The 15,763-nt window shown below is 34.1% G+C and overlaps 1 protein-coding gene across 1 annotated transcript in view; it reads left to right on the forward strand.

Moving 5' to 3' along the window:
• The window catches only part of LOC306894977 (uncharacterized protein), a 30,589-nt gene that overhangs the window by 5,665 nt on the left and 9,161 nt on the right, over positions 1-15,763 (forward strand). The window contains exons 11-58 of the mRNA XM_079457851.1: positions 804-869; positions 1,003-1,176; positions 1,403-1,477; positions 1,968-2,057; positions 2,263-2,295; positions 2,467-2,514; positions 2,713-2,745; positions 2,884-2,925; positions 3,272-3,319; positions 3,392-3,430; positions 3,533-3,580; positions 3,676-3,720; positions 3,800-3,847; positions 3,936-3,983; positions 4,086-4,133; positions 4,368-4,400; positions 4,484-4,522; positions 4,604-4,639; positions 5,304-5,576; positions 5,967-6,008; positions 6,121-6,159; positions 6,256-6,303; positions 6,414-6,449; positions 6,528-6,578; positions 6,701-6,748; positions 7,075-7,122; positions 7,236-7,283; positions 7,762-7,809; positions 7,907-7,951; positions 8,037-8,084; positions 8,167-8,205; positions 8,320-8,367; positions 8,870-8,917; positions 9,001-9,057; positions 9,236-9,283; positions 9,366-9,419; positions 9,535-9,579; positions 9,690-9,737; positions 9,818-9,862; positions 10,003-10,047; positions 10,135-10,182; positions 10,283-10,333; positions 10,576-10,620; positions 10,704-10,751; positions 10,847-10,894; positions 15,363-15,410; positions 15,500-15,535; positions 15,653-15,700. Of these exons, the coding sequence (XP_079313977.1) occupies positions 804-869; positions 1,003-1,176; positions 1,403-1,477; positions 1,968-2,057; positions 2,263-2,295; positions 2,467-2,514; positions 2,713-2,745; positions 2,884-2,925; positions 3,272-3,319; positions 3,392-3,430; positions 3,533-3,580; positions 3,676-3,720; positions 3,800-3,847; positions 3,936-3,983; positions 4,086-4,133; positions 4,368-4,400; positions 4,484-4,522; positions 4,604-4,639; positions 5,304-5,576; positions 5,967-6,008; positions 6,121-6,159; positions 6,256-6,303; positions 6,414-6,449; positions 6,528-6,578; positions 6,701-6,748; positions 7,075-7,122; positions 7,236-7,283; positions 7,762-7,809; positions 7,907-7,951; positions 8,037-8,084; positions 8,167-8,205; positions 8,320-8,367; positions 8,870-8,917; positions 9,001-9,057; positions 9,236-9,283; positions 9,366-9,419; positions 9,535-9,579; positions 9,690-9,737; positions 9,818-9,862; positions 10,003-10,047; positions 10,135-10,182; positions 10,283-10,333; positions 10,576-10,620; positions 10,704-10,751; positions 10,847-10,894; positions 15,363-15,410; positions 15,500-15,535; positions 15,653-15,700 (2,616 nt within the window). The remainder of the gene's footprint in view (positions 1-803; positions 870-1,002; positions 1,177-1,402; positions 1,478-1,967; positions 2,058-2,262; positions 2,296-2,466; positions 2,515-2,712; positions 2,746-2,883; positions 2,926-3,271; positions 3,320-3,391; positions 3,431-3,532; positions 3,581-3,675; positions 3,721-3,799; positions 3,848-3,935; positions 3,984-4,085; positions 4,134-4,367; positions 4,401-4,483; positions 4,523-4,603; positions 4,640-5,303; positions 5,577-5,966; positions 6,009-6,120; positions 6,160-6,255; positions 6,304-6,413; positions 6,450-6,527; positions 6,579-6,700; positions 6,749-7,074; positions 7,123-7,235; positions 7,284-7,761; positions 7,810-7,906; positions 7,952-8,036; positions 8,085-8,166; positions 8,206-8,319; positions 8,368-8,869; positions 8,918-9,000; positions 9,058-9,235; positions 9,284-9,365; positions 9,420-9,534; positions 9,580-9,689; positions 9,738-9,817; positions 9,863-10,002; positions 10,048-10,134; positions 10,183-10,282; positions 10,334-10,575; positions 10,621-10,703; positions 10,752-10,846; positions 10,895-15,362; positions 15,411-15,499; positions 15,536-15,652; positions 15,701-15,763) is intronic.

Raw genomic sequence — 15,763 nt, forward strand, 5'->3', positions numbered from 1 at the left:
ATAACAATGACTGGAAGAGAGTTGCCACAAGTGAAATCAGAAAAACATTGGCCAAGGATGATGAAAAACAGAGGACTTCCATTCACACAAAATATGACAAAGGTACACATTTGGTATAATTTTAGACAGAGACCATACAGGCTATAGTTAAATTACACATTGATTATCATTTGTGTTCTCATTTAAAAAACTAAACACAATATTTATTATTGACCTATTAATGGAAAATAAGTAGAAGTTAAAAATGTGCAAGGTTTAACATCTTAAATAATTTCCACTAATAATTAATGAAATTCTAAACACAAATCCCTGTAGTAGTTTAATCTATCAAATAACCCTCATAACATATGTATTTTAATTAAAAGTTACTTAAAATATATGACAATTAAATAAAAATAGCCCAACCTAGAACCGAAAAGAAGCAATTACACTGTATCCCTCAGCCTATACTGATAAATATGACTGTTATATGCGATGGTTTTACTTTTTTCTAGACTTTTTACTTTAGCAAGAATGGAAAAATATGCAAAATGTTCAGTGATTTGTGAAAAATATCAGTGTGTGCGTAGGTATTTGTACCTTTAGATAATGACAGTTAAACATTCTGTATTCACTGCATAATCATTTCTGTGGCTTAACTAAATTTGCTTTACGTTCTAATCAATGGCTGGTGACCAAATAGCTTTTTGCTTATTACAAAAAAGATGTAACCCACTTATAGTGCACTGATTCATGCACTTATTCTGATTCATCAGTCATATAAAACATGTAACTTTCATTTACCATTGACTCATGAATTTCAGTTCTTGAACACGTGAAAGAGGCCAAAGAAAAAAAGGCTAGAGAGGAGATATACAAAATCATTCAAGGTGAATGGTTTGATGTTTTCTTCAGTGCTTGCACAGTAGATTCTAGTGCTGGTGCAGAGTGAAAACCTGGAATAGAACAAAAACCCGAGCGGAACAATAAGACTGTGTCACATGTTCTGGTTTGTTCTTTCAGACATGAGAGGTAAGGAGGCCGAAGCGGAAGAGGATGAAATAATGCAACAAATAAACATAACTGTAGAAAAAGAAAAGAAGAAAGAAGTTAAACCCGACAAGAAAGTCAGTGAAAAGGGTCAAAAGTCCAAGGAGGACACGAAACCTACAAAAGACAAGACTCATAAACCAACAGGTAAACCACATCTGATTTCTCTTTGTGTGTGTGTGTGTGTGTGTGTGTGTGTGTGAAAAATTCAACCTCCACTTCTAGATTCTGGATGAGATCTAGATTCTGCTCTGTCCCTCAAGGGGATGTGGAACGTGTCAAGACCTACTTCAATTAAAATCGCTGTACCCTGTCAAATCTCCTCTCTGTTTCCAGAGATAATGTATTTGTACTATGTATAAATATGTTCTAGAAAAGAAAAGGCCCCCTAGAAAAGGCAAAGTGACTGAGGAAAAGCCCATTCTGAAACAGAAGAAACTGAAATCGGGTATATATGACTTACTAATGCCAAAAAGCACATTGTTCTTTTAGAGAAGAATTGACTAAACTTTTATGCAATGTGGCAGTCAAAGAGAATCACAACTGTGTTTATTATGTTTTTCCATTGCATCTATTTATATTTGAAACATTCTTGCAATACACAGGGACAAAAGTGTGATCTTAACCCTAAGAAAATATCACTGTTTATTCGTGACAATAAACATTATTGTGTTTCATAAGCTTCTTCAGGTAGAAATATATGCTTAAATTTAAAACAGGTTCACATTGTCCAATTATGTAGCCATAGTTATATGTTTTGATGTATTTCATTGCTGTAGACTGTTCACTAACTGCTTAGATGAGCTTTGTGTTGTGACAGTGGCTTTTATAAATAACAAGCTTTCGCAGAAGTAAAAACCCAGCCTTTAAAGGTTGGCCAGTCAATGGCAAGAATATGTTTTTATGTTATAGTAATATATATTTTTGTCTTTTTTCAGAGGAAAAGCCATTAAAGCATAAAAGAAGTGAAACAATAGAGCATGAACATCCTCCTTCTCAGAAGAAACCCCAGGATGATGAGAGAGCAGGTTTGTAGAGACAGTTCGTCATAGATTGACATACACCTTAATACGAAATACTAGCAGAAATTGCAATACACACTGGAAATGCAGATACGTTTGACAGCATTGAAAGGGAATAAGGAGAAAATCTACATATATATAGGAATACAAAATTTAATTTATAATGAGTGTTAATAATTCATGTATGATGTGTGCATTTTTCCCTCTACAGAAGCTGAGAAAAAGATGAAACCAGCCAAGAAAGGTAAGAAACATACCGTTTCAATTTTTATTATATATACTGTAAAGTCATGTCATGGCTAGAGGCTGTCGTCCACATTTTCCTTAAAAAAAACATATACCATGTGATAAAAATACTGAGCTTGTTGAATAGCTCGTGCTTATAATGTAAAAAAACAAATTGTATTTAACACAGAAACCAAACCTAAAACAGAAAAAGTGAAACCTGTGGACACGCCAAAAGGTAACATGCATACAAAAATATATTTTCACTGTCCAAATGCAATTTATTTGGTACTTTTCTTATCTTTGAAAATCCAAACAGTTTGTAATTGTAAACATCTGTTTGGTGTTCCTAAATGCTAAAATCATTACCAGTTTGATGATTACAGCTATTTACACAAAGGATATTTTCGTCACTAAATCAGTCTTTGTCTTTCAGATGATGTTGCTAAAAAAGTGGCCAAAACCAAAGGTAAAAACATTTAAAGATTATTATCTGTTACATTTTTTCTGTACCTGCAACCTTAAGGGTCGATTGTATAACCCATCAGATCAGATTTATTTTATTTTATGACCCTCACGATCTAATTTATACTTTGTTATATCATAGGTGTCAAGAAAGAGACAACCAAACCAGCTCCTGTTAAGAAAGGTATGTAACTTCCTGTTTCCTCTTTTTAGGTCAATTGTGAATTTAAAGGTGTAAAAAATATTTGTATTCACACAGCTGTAGTGTAGAGCCCAAATCAGCCCCATCTAAAAGGTGTTTGGGTTGTTTTGCATTTATATTGCTTACTATAAACATAATGTACAAAATATATTGAAATATGCACTGCCTAATTGCAAATATGCTTAATAACAAATTATTATTTTAAGAAGAAAGGCTATTTGAAATAATATTTAATCTTAAATTGTTACTGTTTGTTTATTCTGCATCATATTCAGAATGTCCATATTTTTTTGTTTCATTACATTTATTGTTTTCCACCCATTTTCAGAGCCTGGAGTTACCAAAGGAAAGGCCAAACCAGCTCGATCCAAAACAGGTAAATTCACAAAATTCCACATTAGCTGCATATTACCATAAACCTTATTCAATCGTCTTGTCATTTTTGCAGAAGCTGAAGCTGTCGAGGAGAAACATCCTGCAAAGAAAGGTCTAAACCTGCCTGGAGTATTCCCATGGTTATAGAATAAACTGTTATGATATGATCTACAGACTAACTATCAGATATTCAATAAAATAACCTTTTTTACAGAATCTAGAGATATTAAGAAAGCGTCAAAACCAGCTCAAAAAGAAAAAGGTATTTGTTATATTATATATTTGCATTTTTTAAGTATTAGCGATATACCGTAAAGTGTGTTCTTAAAGTCTTGTTTAATTTGAGTGTCTATTTAGTTACAGAGACTGTGAAGGAAAAGGCTGAGCATGTTGAGAAGAAAGGTATGTTTTTTTCTGGATTTAGATGCTGTTATGATTTTCGTTCTTTGAAGATGTACAAACTGCTGATATTGAATTACAGAGCCTGAGGTTTCCAAAGACAAGACCAAACCAACAGCCTCAAAGAAAGGTAAAGTCTGGCTTTCGACGAACAAAATGAACTGTCAGCAGTTAATAAAATGTTTTAATTTCATGGGACTGTCATGTTTTCTTTTCAGAATACGAAACCCCTAAAAGGAAAGCGAAACCAGCCCGTGTGAAGAAAGGTATCACTTATTGACATTATTGAAGTAATGTATTTCATTTAAGAGTACAGTATTGTGTTTTTTTGCATTGTATGAAATGCATATCCATTTAATTCATTAAAGGGCCTGTTGCCTCCAAAGAGAAGTCCAAACCAGAACCTTCAAAGAAAGGTATTATTTATTTACATACAGAATTCATTAAATAAACAAGTTATTTTAAGGAATGAATGATTCAGTAATACAGTTGTACATTCAAGTCTTTTCCTTATGCGTGACATTAATTTTCAGAACATGATGCCAAAAGAGGTGTAATGATAACTAGTTGTAGTTTTAAATCTTATTGATGAATTTGGCTCAGAATGTCAATATATATTATATCATATTTTGTATGTTTGCTTTGTTCAGAAGAGAAGCCAAAGAAAGCTCCTGTGGAAAAAGGTATTTAGTTTTTCAAATATTCAAAATATGAATTGAATGCATTTCTGAGAAAGGTACTTATTTTCCATGTTTATTACCTGAAGTTTCCAAGGAAAGGGCAGAGCCATCACTTTTGAAAAAAGGTACAACACGGCATTTAATATAAATATGTGACCAAGATACCAAAGTGCTATAGGTTTGACACTTCCTCTTATCTTCCTCAGAGGATAAAGTTCTCAAACCTGCTCCTGGGAAGAAAGGTACCACACTTTATCGTGTTGAAACATGACCCTTGACATATTTTTTCCTTTTTTACCTCTTCTTCATATGCTTTGTTTAGTGGCTGAACATATTAAAGAGAAGGTCAAAACCTACTCTTCCAAAGAAAGGAATTCATATTCATTAATAAGTAGCTCTGGGTAGCTAAAAGTAATGCTTTGAGTCAACGGATTAGAGCAGTAGTTTACCTTCAAGTTGAAAATCTGTCATCAATTAATTTTGAAGAAGATATTTTGAAAAATGTTGATAACAGAAGAGTACAGCCCCCCATTCACTTCTATTATAACCAATACAAGTGAATGGGGGCTGTTAACAATATTCTTCAAAATATCTTCTTTTGTGTTCTGTGGAAAGTCATACAGGTTTGAAATGACAAGAGGGTGAATAAATGATGACAGAATTTTCCACTTGAAGATGAACTACTCCTTTAACCTGTAGACGCGTGGACACAACTAAACATATTTCTGAATGTTTTGCATTTTTTAAGCATGTGCTTTTGCAACTGTTTTGACCTAAATTTTAGAGCCTGAAACAATCATAGAGGAAAAACCTGCCAAGAAAGGTCATTGTTTTTTATTAAATTCAACCTTCTTTATCATACTAAGGTTGTCTTCATCTAACTAGGATGTTTACATGTATACACAGAAGCTGTGCAGGAAAAGCCTAAACCAGCTCCTGTCAAGAAGGGGATTTACAGTACAGTTTACTACACACCAAGTCATTCATTTCTTGCCTGTCACAAACTTAATGTATCAAATGATATTGAATGTTTTCATGTATTTTGTCTATGGCTATTTCTGGATGTAATCAAGACCTTTTTCTCCAAAGAAAGATACTTTTTTTTTAAATGTGAATTCAATTTCTTTAAAGAACCTAAAGCTGTGAAAGAGAAGACAAAACCTGCACCTTCCAAAAAAGGTAAACTGTCTACAACTTTGCCTTTTGTGTGAAACAATAACAGTAAAAAGAAAAAAATATGATTTCCACTCTGAATTTCTTAGGCCGTTAGTTCAATTCTGCGATAACATGAAAACTGTCAGTAAAATGTATGTACCAGCCTAAATGCCAAACTTTGACAAGACATTTTTTAACGCATTTCTTATCACAGTCTCACCACCTGGCTATCGATAAACATCTGTGTGTGTGTCTGCAGTACTATTATGCTTAGTGTGATTGAAACGAAAATGTCCCTGTTTTGTAGACCCTGAAGTTACAAAAGAGACAGATAAACCTGTTATATACAGAATGCTGTAAATCGAATAAAAGACTAAATTCTACCGTTTTTCGTGATAAATCATTTGTTTACAGAGCCTAAGATAACTAAAGAACAACCCAAGCCACCAAAGAAAGGTACCTACGTTCATTTGTCATCATAATTCTGAATTACAGTAAAGACTTGTTACAGAAACTCTTAAGACCATACTAATCTTCCTCTGCATATGTTTTCATCATCACAATGCAGCTGAAGTGATCAAAGAGATCCGAGTTCCAGAGAAGAAAGGTTTGATTCGCTTTCTACAAAAGTGCAAAGACATTATTCATATTCATCTTATTCTCATCAGAATCTAGAAATGTTTTGACCTCATTGTCATTTCAGAGGCTGAAGTCATCAAGGAGAAAGCTAAACCAGCCCCTTCCAAGAAAGGTTCGATTTACTTTTTTTAAATGTAAACTTCTTTGAAGAATTATATTTACGTTTTCCCGTATAAAATGTCAAATGTGTCTTGTAAATGTTTTGCATTATAATTTTTTCAGTGGCTGAAGTTATTAAAGAGAAAGCTGAAAAGAAAGGTTTGATTTTTATTTTCTTTTAACCTTAAAAAAAGATATATATATATTTTTAAGAATTATATCTAATTTGCATTTTAGAACTAAAAAAAGCCATCACAGAGAAAGCAAAACGAGCACCTACCAAGAAAGGTTCGATTTACTTTTTTAACATTAAATCTTTTTTGAAGGATTATATTTAAGTTTTACCCGTATAAGATGTATGATTAAGGTCAAATGTGTCTTGTAAATGTTTTGCATTATACATTTTTCAGAAGCTGAAGCTATTAAAGAGAATGCTAAACCGGTCCCTGAAAAGAAAGGTTTGATTTACTTTCTTTTCAATTTTAAGAGGCGGTTTCCTGGACAGGGCTTGAACCTAGTCCCAGACTAACTGAAATGTTAGAGGCGTCTTAAACAAAAACAACTTACACTGGCATATCTTAAAATATATCAGTGCGATTGTTTTGTCTCAAGATACACACCAGTAATGTTTTTTGCAATTTATGTTTTTTTAAATTTAAATATCCTAATTTAACAAAGGCATAGTCCTATAAGCTTATCCTTTGTTCGGGAAACCGCCCCTAAAACTTTACCATTTTTATTTAAAACGTCTATTTTTAAGAATTATGTCTAATTTGCATTTTAGAGAAAAAAGCCATCAAGGAGAAAGCTAAACCAGCCCCTACCAAGAAAGGTTCGATTTACTGTTTTAAACCTTTTTGAAGAATTATATTTAAGTTTACTGTATAAAATGTATGTTTCAGGTCAAATATGTCTTGTAAATGTTGTGCATTACCTTTTTTTCAGATACTAGAGTTATTAAAGAGAAAGCTAAACCGGTCCCTGAAAAGAAAGGTTTGAGTTAACATTATATTCTATCCATATGCAGGATGAAACCTGCAAAAACCTATATAAATGCGCAAATAAATACATAAATCTGTGTATTAATACACATATTGGAACGCAGGGTTATTGCTTCTTAGCAACATCGAGCCTGAAGTTAATGTGCATGAGAAAGCAAGACCCGCCCACTGATGCATGATCGATGTCCTCTCATTAGCATGTTTTGTTAAGGAAAAATAAATACGGAACCAAATTAAAGAAATAAAAGAATTATTTAAGAAAATTTTAATTTTGAGTTTAGCTTTCTATTTTTATAAATATTTTAATTGCAACAAGTGTATTTATATTTCTCTATTCATTCACAGATTTATATATTTGTTTTTGCAGGTTTCCTCCTCCATACATGTGTACCTTATTTCTGTATTTCATCAATATTTTATGTAACCAATGTTATTATTTACCTGTATCAATGCTGTTATTGTCTTTTCAGAGGCCAAAGTCATCAAGGAGAAAACCAAACCAACTCCTGTAAAGAAAGGTATTAAAAATAATGAAAAACAATGAAATCATAATCCAAGTTACACAATTCATGTGTGCGAAACACAAGTGTTGTTAAACCTCATTTGTTTTTACAGAACCTGTGACAACCAAAAAAGAACCCAAACCAACACCAAAGAAAGGTACTTATATTTATTCATAATACCCACTGCTCTGATGTAAAATAATGCTAATCTTTTTCTTTTTGTCCATTTTTTATACATTTAGAAGCTGAATCCATTAAAGAAAGAGCTAAACCAGCACCCAAGATAAAAGGTTTGATTTAATGTTGTATATCGAGGATTCCCTCCTCATTTTTATGGTTATGCTAATAATCTTTACATTATTATGATTTCAGAGGTTAAAGAGAAAGCTAAACCAGCCCCTGTGAAGAAAGGTATCTCGCCATTGTTTTAGCTTCTTGTTTGCTTTTAAGTTCTGGTGAAGATCATTGCAACAAAGGGAAAACCTTTCACAGTCTTTAAATATTTTCACATCATTGCCGTTTCAGAGGCTGAAGTCATTAAAGAGAAAGTTAAACCAGCTCCTGTGACGAAAGGTATAGATGTCAATGAAATGTGATTGTATAAAGATTGTTTAACACATTGAGTTCCCTACATATCTTTTAGGAAATTTGAATATTTTACCACCCAGACAGCACATTAATAGCAAAAATGAAATAAGAATGTATTCTTATAAGATTGCATACACAAGACCTTTATTTTATTGTTTTTTTAAAGCTGAAATAGTCAAAGAAAAGGCTAAACCAGCCCCTGAAAAGAAAGGTTTGTTCTGATTTAAATAAACTGATAACTTAAATAAACAAAATGAAATTCTGTCATCACATACTCGTAGGTGAGTAAACGACAGAATTTTCATTATTGGGTGAAGTATCACTTTAAATGAACATTTTTGAGAGGTTTCCTAAATATTGTGTATTATGATTTTAAGAGAAAGTCAAACCAGCCCCGGCCAAGAAAGGTTTGAGTGAGATTTTAGTTTTGTTTTCAGTCTGTTTTCGAGAAGACACTTTTACATATTTCCATATGATTCCCATTTAGAGGCTGAAGTGATCAAGGAGAAAGTTAAAGTAGCTCCTGTAAAGAAAGGTATTCATATAAAAAATAAACATTCTGTATCTTTATACTCACTGTATGATGGTTATTGATCATTGAAACAATGCTATTTTTAGAGCTTGAAGTTCCTAAAGAAAAGACAATCAAACCAGCACCAGAACCTGCAAAGAAAGGTATAAATAATAGTAATATTGCAAGCTACCTACCTATATAACACAGTTGTTTTCCTTTTGTTGTATTTTTTGATTTCGTTCTTCTTAGAATATCTGGCTGTCCATTTTTCCACATCATCACGTTTCACATGTGATCCCACATATGATAACATGTTGAAATTATATTTCTTCAATGCAGAGGCTGAAATGATCAAGGAGAAAGTCAAACAAGCTCCTGTTAAGAAAGGTATCAATACCAAATTAAACATAAATACTTTCCTTTTTTGTTATGACGTTTACTCAGCGGATGAAATCATACTGTTTTATAGAATCTGAAGTTTCTAAAAAAGCACCCGAATCAAAACCAGAACCCATAAAGAAAGGTGGGAATATACAGATTTTATAGAACTGAATATAGAATGAGTATTTTCATTTTATTACTTGTTAAACATGTTTTCCCAGAAATACATCTTAAGTCATGCTGTCATGTCTTTTCAGTTGAGATTCCTAAAGAAAAGGTGAAACCGGTTCATGAAGAAAAAGGTTCATAATAACCTTTAAATTCTAACCTTTACATTCTATCCTCATGTTTCTTTTTTATACCTATTTACTAAATAAACTAATAAAAGCTTATATTAAATATATATTGTCAGAGGCTGAAATCATCAAGGAGAAAGTTAAGACTGCTCCAGTAAAGAAAGGTATGAATGTCAATGAAATTATAGTGTGTTGCATAGTAGTTTAATGTGATGAATTCAGAAATGATCATAATGTTTTATAGAGCATGGAGTTGTTAAAAAGGCACCTGAACCAAAACCCAAAAGAGGCAAGTTTTCCCCTAAATGAATCAGACTAATCATAATCCAGACAAAAATAATTCGACTTGGCGAAACATTCCATAAACTAAAGTGGTATTATATTGTATTTTTGGTTTAATAGCAATTCAAATATTTTTCTATTTTTTAGAGCCTGAAGTTACCAAAGAGAAAGAAAAAACAAAAGCTAATAAAGGTTTGATTCACTTCAATGTTAACAAAACAATGTACATTATCTCCGAGCTATTATGCTTTCTGTAAATATTTCTTATTGACAATGCAGAGGCTAAAGTATTAAAGGAGAAAGTTAAAGCAACTCCTGTGAAGAAAGGTACAGAATGAGTATATTCTTGAAATGATCATGTATATTGTATCTTGATTGTGTAATGAATATAGATTATTGCAATTTATAAAAACTTAAAATGTTATAGAGCCTGACGTTCCCAAAGAAAAAACAGTCAAACCAGAACCTACTAAGAAAGGTATTGGTTTACAGTATTAAGTGTGTTTGATTTTTTTGGTATTAATGCCAGACAAAGGATGCTGTTTCAATGCAAGTTTACAGAATTTTTCTTGATTTGTATCTTTTAATGTTTGGCATGTTTTAATACAGAATTACAGAATCTGACATATATATATATATATATATATATATATATATATATATATGTGGCCTGCCTTCCTGTAACAGTTCATATCCACATATCACAACTATGTTTTTCAGAACCTGAAATAACCAAACAAAAGCCCAAGCCTGCACCAAAGAAAGGTACGTACATTTTATTAATGCCAAAGTCTGTGCAGGGTAGTATTAAGATAACGCTAATGCTATATTTTTTGTCACCATTTTAGAAGCTGAAACCATCAAAGAGAAAGCCAAACCAGCCCCTAAGATGAAAGGTTTGAGCAACCAATTTATGCATTATGTGAAAGATGAAGACTTAATTCACATAAAACTAAGATGATGCTACAAAAAATATTACTTGTCATTTTAGAGGCTGACGTCACAAAGGAGAAAGTGAAACCAGCTCCTGTAAGGAAAGGTATGGATATAAATCCAAGTTAAGAATCTGGGCTGCGCTTAACGATAACGCTGTCTCTTAGCGCGCTACGAAGACTTTAAAGGTACACCTTAACTCAAGTTATACCTTTTCTAGGCATATTCCCTGAACTATACCTTTTGAGGTTACTCAAGGTAAACCTTCTTATGTGCGACGTTAGGTTGATATCGATGCCTCTAAAAACTGATTGTTTGCTCTACCTTGCGTTATAGAGCGGGTAAAGTATTAAGAATTCAATGTTTATTATAAAAAAACTAGAAACAGTAGAAATAGCATTTATCAGGACTCACTGAAATAGTATAAATAAAGAAATATGTTGTATGTATTTATAATTCTGCAAGTGTCTGATCCCAGACCCTCACAGCCATACGTTTTCTGCGTTAACCAGCTACATTAACTAGGTTTGGTTTTGCTTCTTTTTGGAAGGGTCATTTATATTCTCATAGTTTGCCATCGTGTGTTAATTTTCTCCACGATCTGTTTTGATTCACATTATTAGCGTAAATCAATCATTTGTGTATATGGATAAGTGTCCCATCCAGAATGTCGTGAACGTGGTGGAAGAACCCAAGTGCAGGCAGCGAGGATGAGGGGGTTAACAGAAGGGGCTTTAATATATATATGTAAACAGAAAAACAAAAACCCACGAGGGGGTAACAAAGGAGTAGGCCTACACAATAGCAAAACACGATAAATTGAAAACTAAAGACTCAAGAGCTCAACTATAACACACTAAGACTTATGGAGCGATTTTAGTCTCATTAATTATTCATGCGTAAAACAAGATACACACATGCGTAAACAGTTTCGCATGCATAAAACCTAATTTACGTGCACATAGTATATATTTACATTTACGAAAAGCAATTCACGTGCGTAAAACAAAACTATTTTCTCATAAAGTACGTTTCGCAAACATACAACTGCGCACAAAACTTTCGAAAAGTTAAAATGTACACGTTTGTATTGTTATGCGAATGTACAAATCGTCACACACGTGTGAATGCCTTGGACGTGTGTGTGTGTTTTTTGAGACTCTCCTGGCAACGCACTTGGGTTGTCGTACTCTTTAGCCAATCAGATTCAAGCTTACCATTCAACCAATCACAACCCGCTGAGGGCGCAGGACTCGAGGAAAAAGGCTCTGCGCAGCTTTTGTGCAGGCGGCACATAGTTTGTTTTGTAGGCTAACGTTACATAGTTTAACCGTTCACGGCGAGTCTGTTTTTATGTTTTTAAACGTTGCTTACGTTACCATTAGTGAGAGTGGGCAGTCGTGGCCTAATGGTTAGAGAGTCGGACTCGTGACCAGAAGGTTGCCAGTTCGATCCTCAGGGCCGGCAGGTAACGACTGAGGTGCCCTTGAGCAAGGCACCTTACCCCTACTTGCTCCCCGGGCGCTGCAGTGATAGCTGCCCACTGCTCCGGGTGTATGTGTGTTCACCACTTGCTGTGCGTGTGTTCACTACTCTCTGGATGGGTTAAATGCAGAGGGCAAATTTCAGGTATGGTTCTCCATAACTGACAAATAGGTCACTTTCACTTTCACTTTCACTTTCATTACGATATGTGTTTATGTCAGAAAGCCTGCCTTAGGAACTTAAGTGTTTTTAGTGTTTCCCAGACGGACCAGTATTAGTGTAACCTATCAGTAAAGGTTTCATCCTTTGTTCATGTTGCTGCTCCTTTTCCGTAATGTGTTCATTTATTTGCACAATGTTGAAATCAGTATTATGTATGCTATTGCTGTTTCGAATGTTTACATTGTTTGTATTGTTCCGCTTTAGCGGTTATTTGCGGACGTGATTGCCGCGATGTTTCTAAGCTAACGCTACATGTAGCTGCTACAAACGGGTTTGGACATTACTACTTGTGATAAGATATTACCCTAAATATTATTATATGTGGTGTTCATTGTATTAGGGTTCAGGTGGAGATGTAGGTTATACATTTGTACTGTGCATATTTGCATTATAAGCGCTATTGGCTTTGCTAACGATGTTAGCGATGGTAATTGATAATTTGTAATTGTTATTATTTCTTTTGTTCCTTTGTAGAACAAACCCACATGTTCAATCATAGTGGCAACAGGAATAAATAGGATTGCCAAACATAGCCGCAATGTCTTCCTTCACTCTTGATTCTTTGACCGGAATCTGGTTCATACTTGGCCACCTCAACCAGTTAAATACTTAGAGTAGTATAGTTCACTACTTAACAGTTTATGTGGTTGCCAATCCAAAATAATAGAGTTGTTACATGAACATGATTTTGGTTACATGTGGAATAAAGTGTTTTTATCGACTGCAAATCTTCAGTTTCCTCCCATTTTGCGATTCATTGCTGTATCATGTCTATTTACCTTACCGTGTTTCTATCTGAGGTCAGTAGTATTGTCAAAGACGCTTTGTGTCGTTTTTATTAAAATCTGATAATACTAGTTAACTTTAAATGTAGTAATTTATTAGTATGTGTCTATATAGGCTAATATATCTATCCATTTAATCTGAATTAGTAAAATAATCCCTTCAATGGCGTTTACAGAAGCGAATAAGGAACATAACACGTATGTCTAACTATGTATGTATGTATAACTAACTATATTCATTTACATGAAGAAAGAACTACAAAGTCAGGGGAAACATTAGAGTATTTCAAACTGACTTGACAGAACACATAGTGAAATGAGACCAGGTGGACAGCAGCGAAGTAAATTGAGTAATGTATTTTATTTAAAAGTAAAAAATATAAGAAATTGTACCCACGAAGCTGCGCAAGCGTGGAAAAGATCGTAATGTGATTAACGTGCGGTGAGGGTGATGCGTCATTTCCGTTGTATTTGAGCCAAACTGCACTAAAGTTGCGCAGAGCCGTTTCCTCGAGTCCTGCACCCTCAGTGGGTTGTGATTGGTTGAATGGTAAGCTTGAATCTGATTGGCTAAAGAGTACGACAACCCAAGTGCGTTGCCAGGAGAGTCTCAAAAAACACACATACACGTCCAAGGCGATTCACACGTGTGTGACGATTTGTACATTCGCATAACAATACAAACGTGTACATTTTATCTTTTCGAAAGTTTTGTGCGCAGTTGTATGTTTGCGAAACGTACTTTATGAGAAAATAGTTTTGTTTTACGCACGTGAATTGCTTTTCGTAAATGTAAATATATACTATGTGCACGTAAATTAGGTTTTATGCATGCGAAACTGTTTACGCATGTGTATCTTGTTTTACGCATGAATAATTAATGAGACTAAAATCGCTCCATAAAGACTAACCTAACACACTAAGACTAACCTGACACTCAAAGACTAGACTTTACAGTATTTGACACGACAAGGCTTAGGACAGGGTAACAAGTACAACGAACCAGCACAAGACAATAGACAGGAGGGCATCTTATAGGAAAACTAACAAAGGAGATAACAATGGGCAGGTGTGGGTAATGAGACACAGGAGGAAAGCAATACTAGGAACGAGAGGGGCGGGGCAAATGACGAGACTGGAGAGAACACATATTATGTCCTGATTGACCATAATATGTTTCTCTCCACATAAAACACGTGGGTCTGTCATGATTCTGCCCCTAGACCAGAAAACCAAGACAAGATTAGGCAGAATCATGACACAGAAAGCCAATCCCTCGCGGGACACCCGTAATGGCATGGAAGCCTCGATGTGCCTCCATCCCATCGTGCCTAGTGAAAGGCATACGTATGTAATCGGTGGCATCACGGAGCAGGATGCTTGTCACCCAGTGAACGCACGTCACACAAGGTCTTTCTCAGCCCAAATTCATGCCCAAACACCTCCGTTTTGCAAATACACAAATTAACTGGCTCCTCGGATGGCGCCGTCTTTGATTTAAGACAACTATTGTCTCCCTGCCATAGTTTGACCAAACTCCCCATAACATTCATTAACTTTAAACAGACTACGCCTTTCCTGTCAAATGTTTTGCCAACCGATGTGCCTTGGGATATGTGCCTTGCAAATAAAAACGCTAACAACCATCAGTGTATGACAGTTTTATTCATGAAAATACTTCAATAGCCTACACAATGTATTAAACCCAAATGTTTTATTTGTAAAATTAAAACTAAGTTAAAGTAAAAATTTTAATTTAATACTAAATAGAATTTTATATTAAATTATTGTATAAAATGTTATATGTGAAATTAAACTGCTATGTATAAAAGCTTATTGCATAGCAGTATGCACCATTAAAGGTGATAAGGTGTAGCTTAAAGCGCCCAAGACCAACTGTATGACTTACAGAAGGTATTCTTAACTAAGAAGGTATTAACGATAAGGTACAGCTTAAGGTATAACTTAAGTACGTTATAATGTTCAGAAGGACTCGATAAACGCAGCCCTGATCATTTCATTTATCCTTCAGAAATACTTCTGTACTTGTCTCTAAACACCATACGCTTCATTTTATTTTAGAAGCTGAACGCATCAAAGAAAAATCTAAAGCGACTCCTGTACAGAAAGGTATAAATGTCAATGAAATCCTCTTGAATATGACCTTGATGTCTGCTACAGTATATGTTGAGTATTTATCACATGAAACTGTTTTATAGAGTCTGAATTTACGAAGAAAAGGGCACCTAAAAAGGGTAAGATCACCCACAAAAGACATAATATGTTGCTTGTTTAGTAATTCTTTTTAAACTATTAAAATAATCTTACCCTGGCAAGAATAATGCAGTATTGGTTTCTATTTGATGTTTCAGAGGCTGAAATCCTTAAGGAGAATATAAAACCAGCCCCTGAGAAGAAAGGTTAGATCTATAATGCAAATAGCACATGCAATTATACTTATTATACTTAATAATTAACATAAA

Source organism: Barbatula barbatula (assembly GCF_947034865.1).
Source record: "Barbatula barbatula genome assembly, chromosome: 6".
In the NCBI taxonomy this organism is placed as follows: Eukaryota; Metazoa; Chordata; class Actinopteri; order Cypriniformes; family Nemacheilidae; genus Barbatula; species Barbatula barbatula.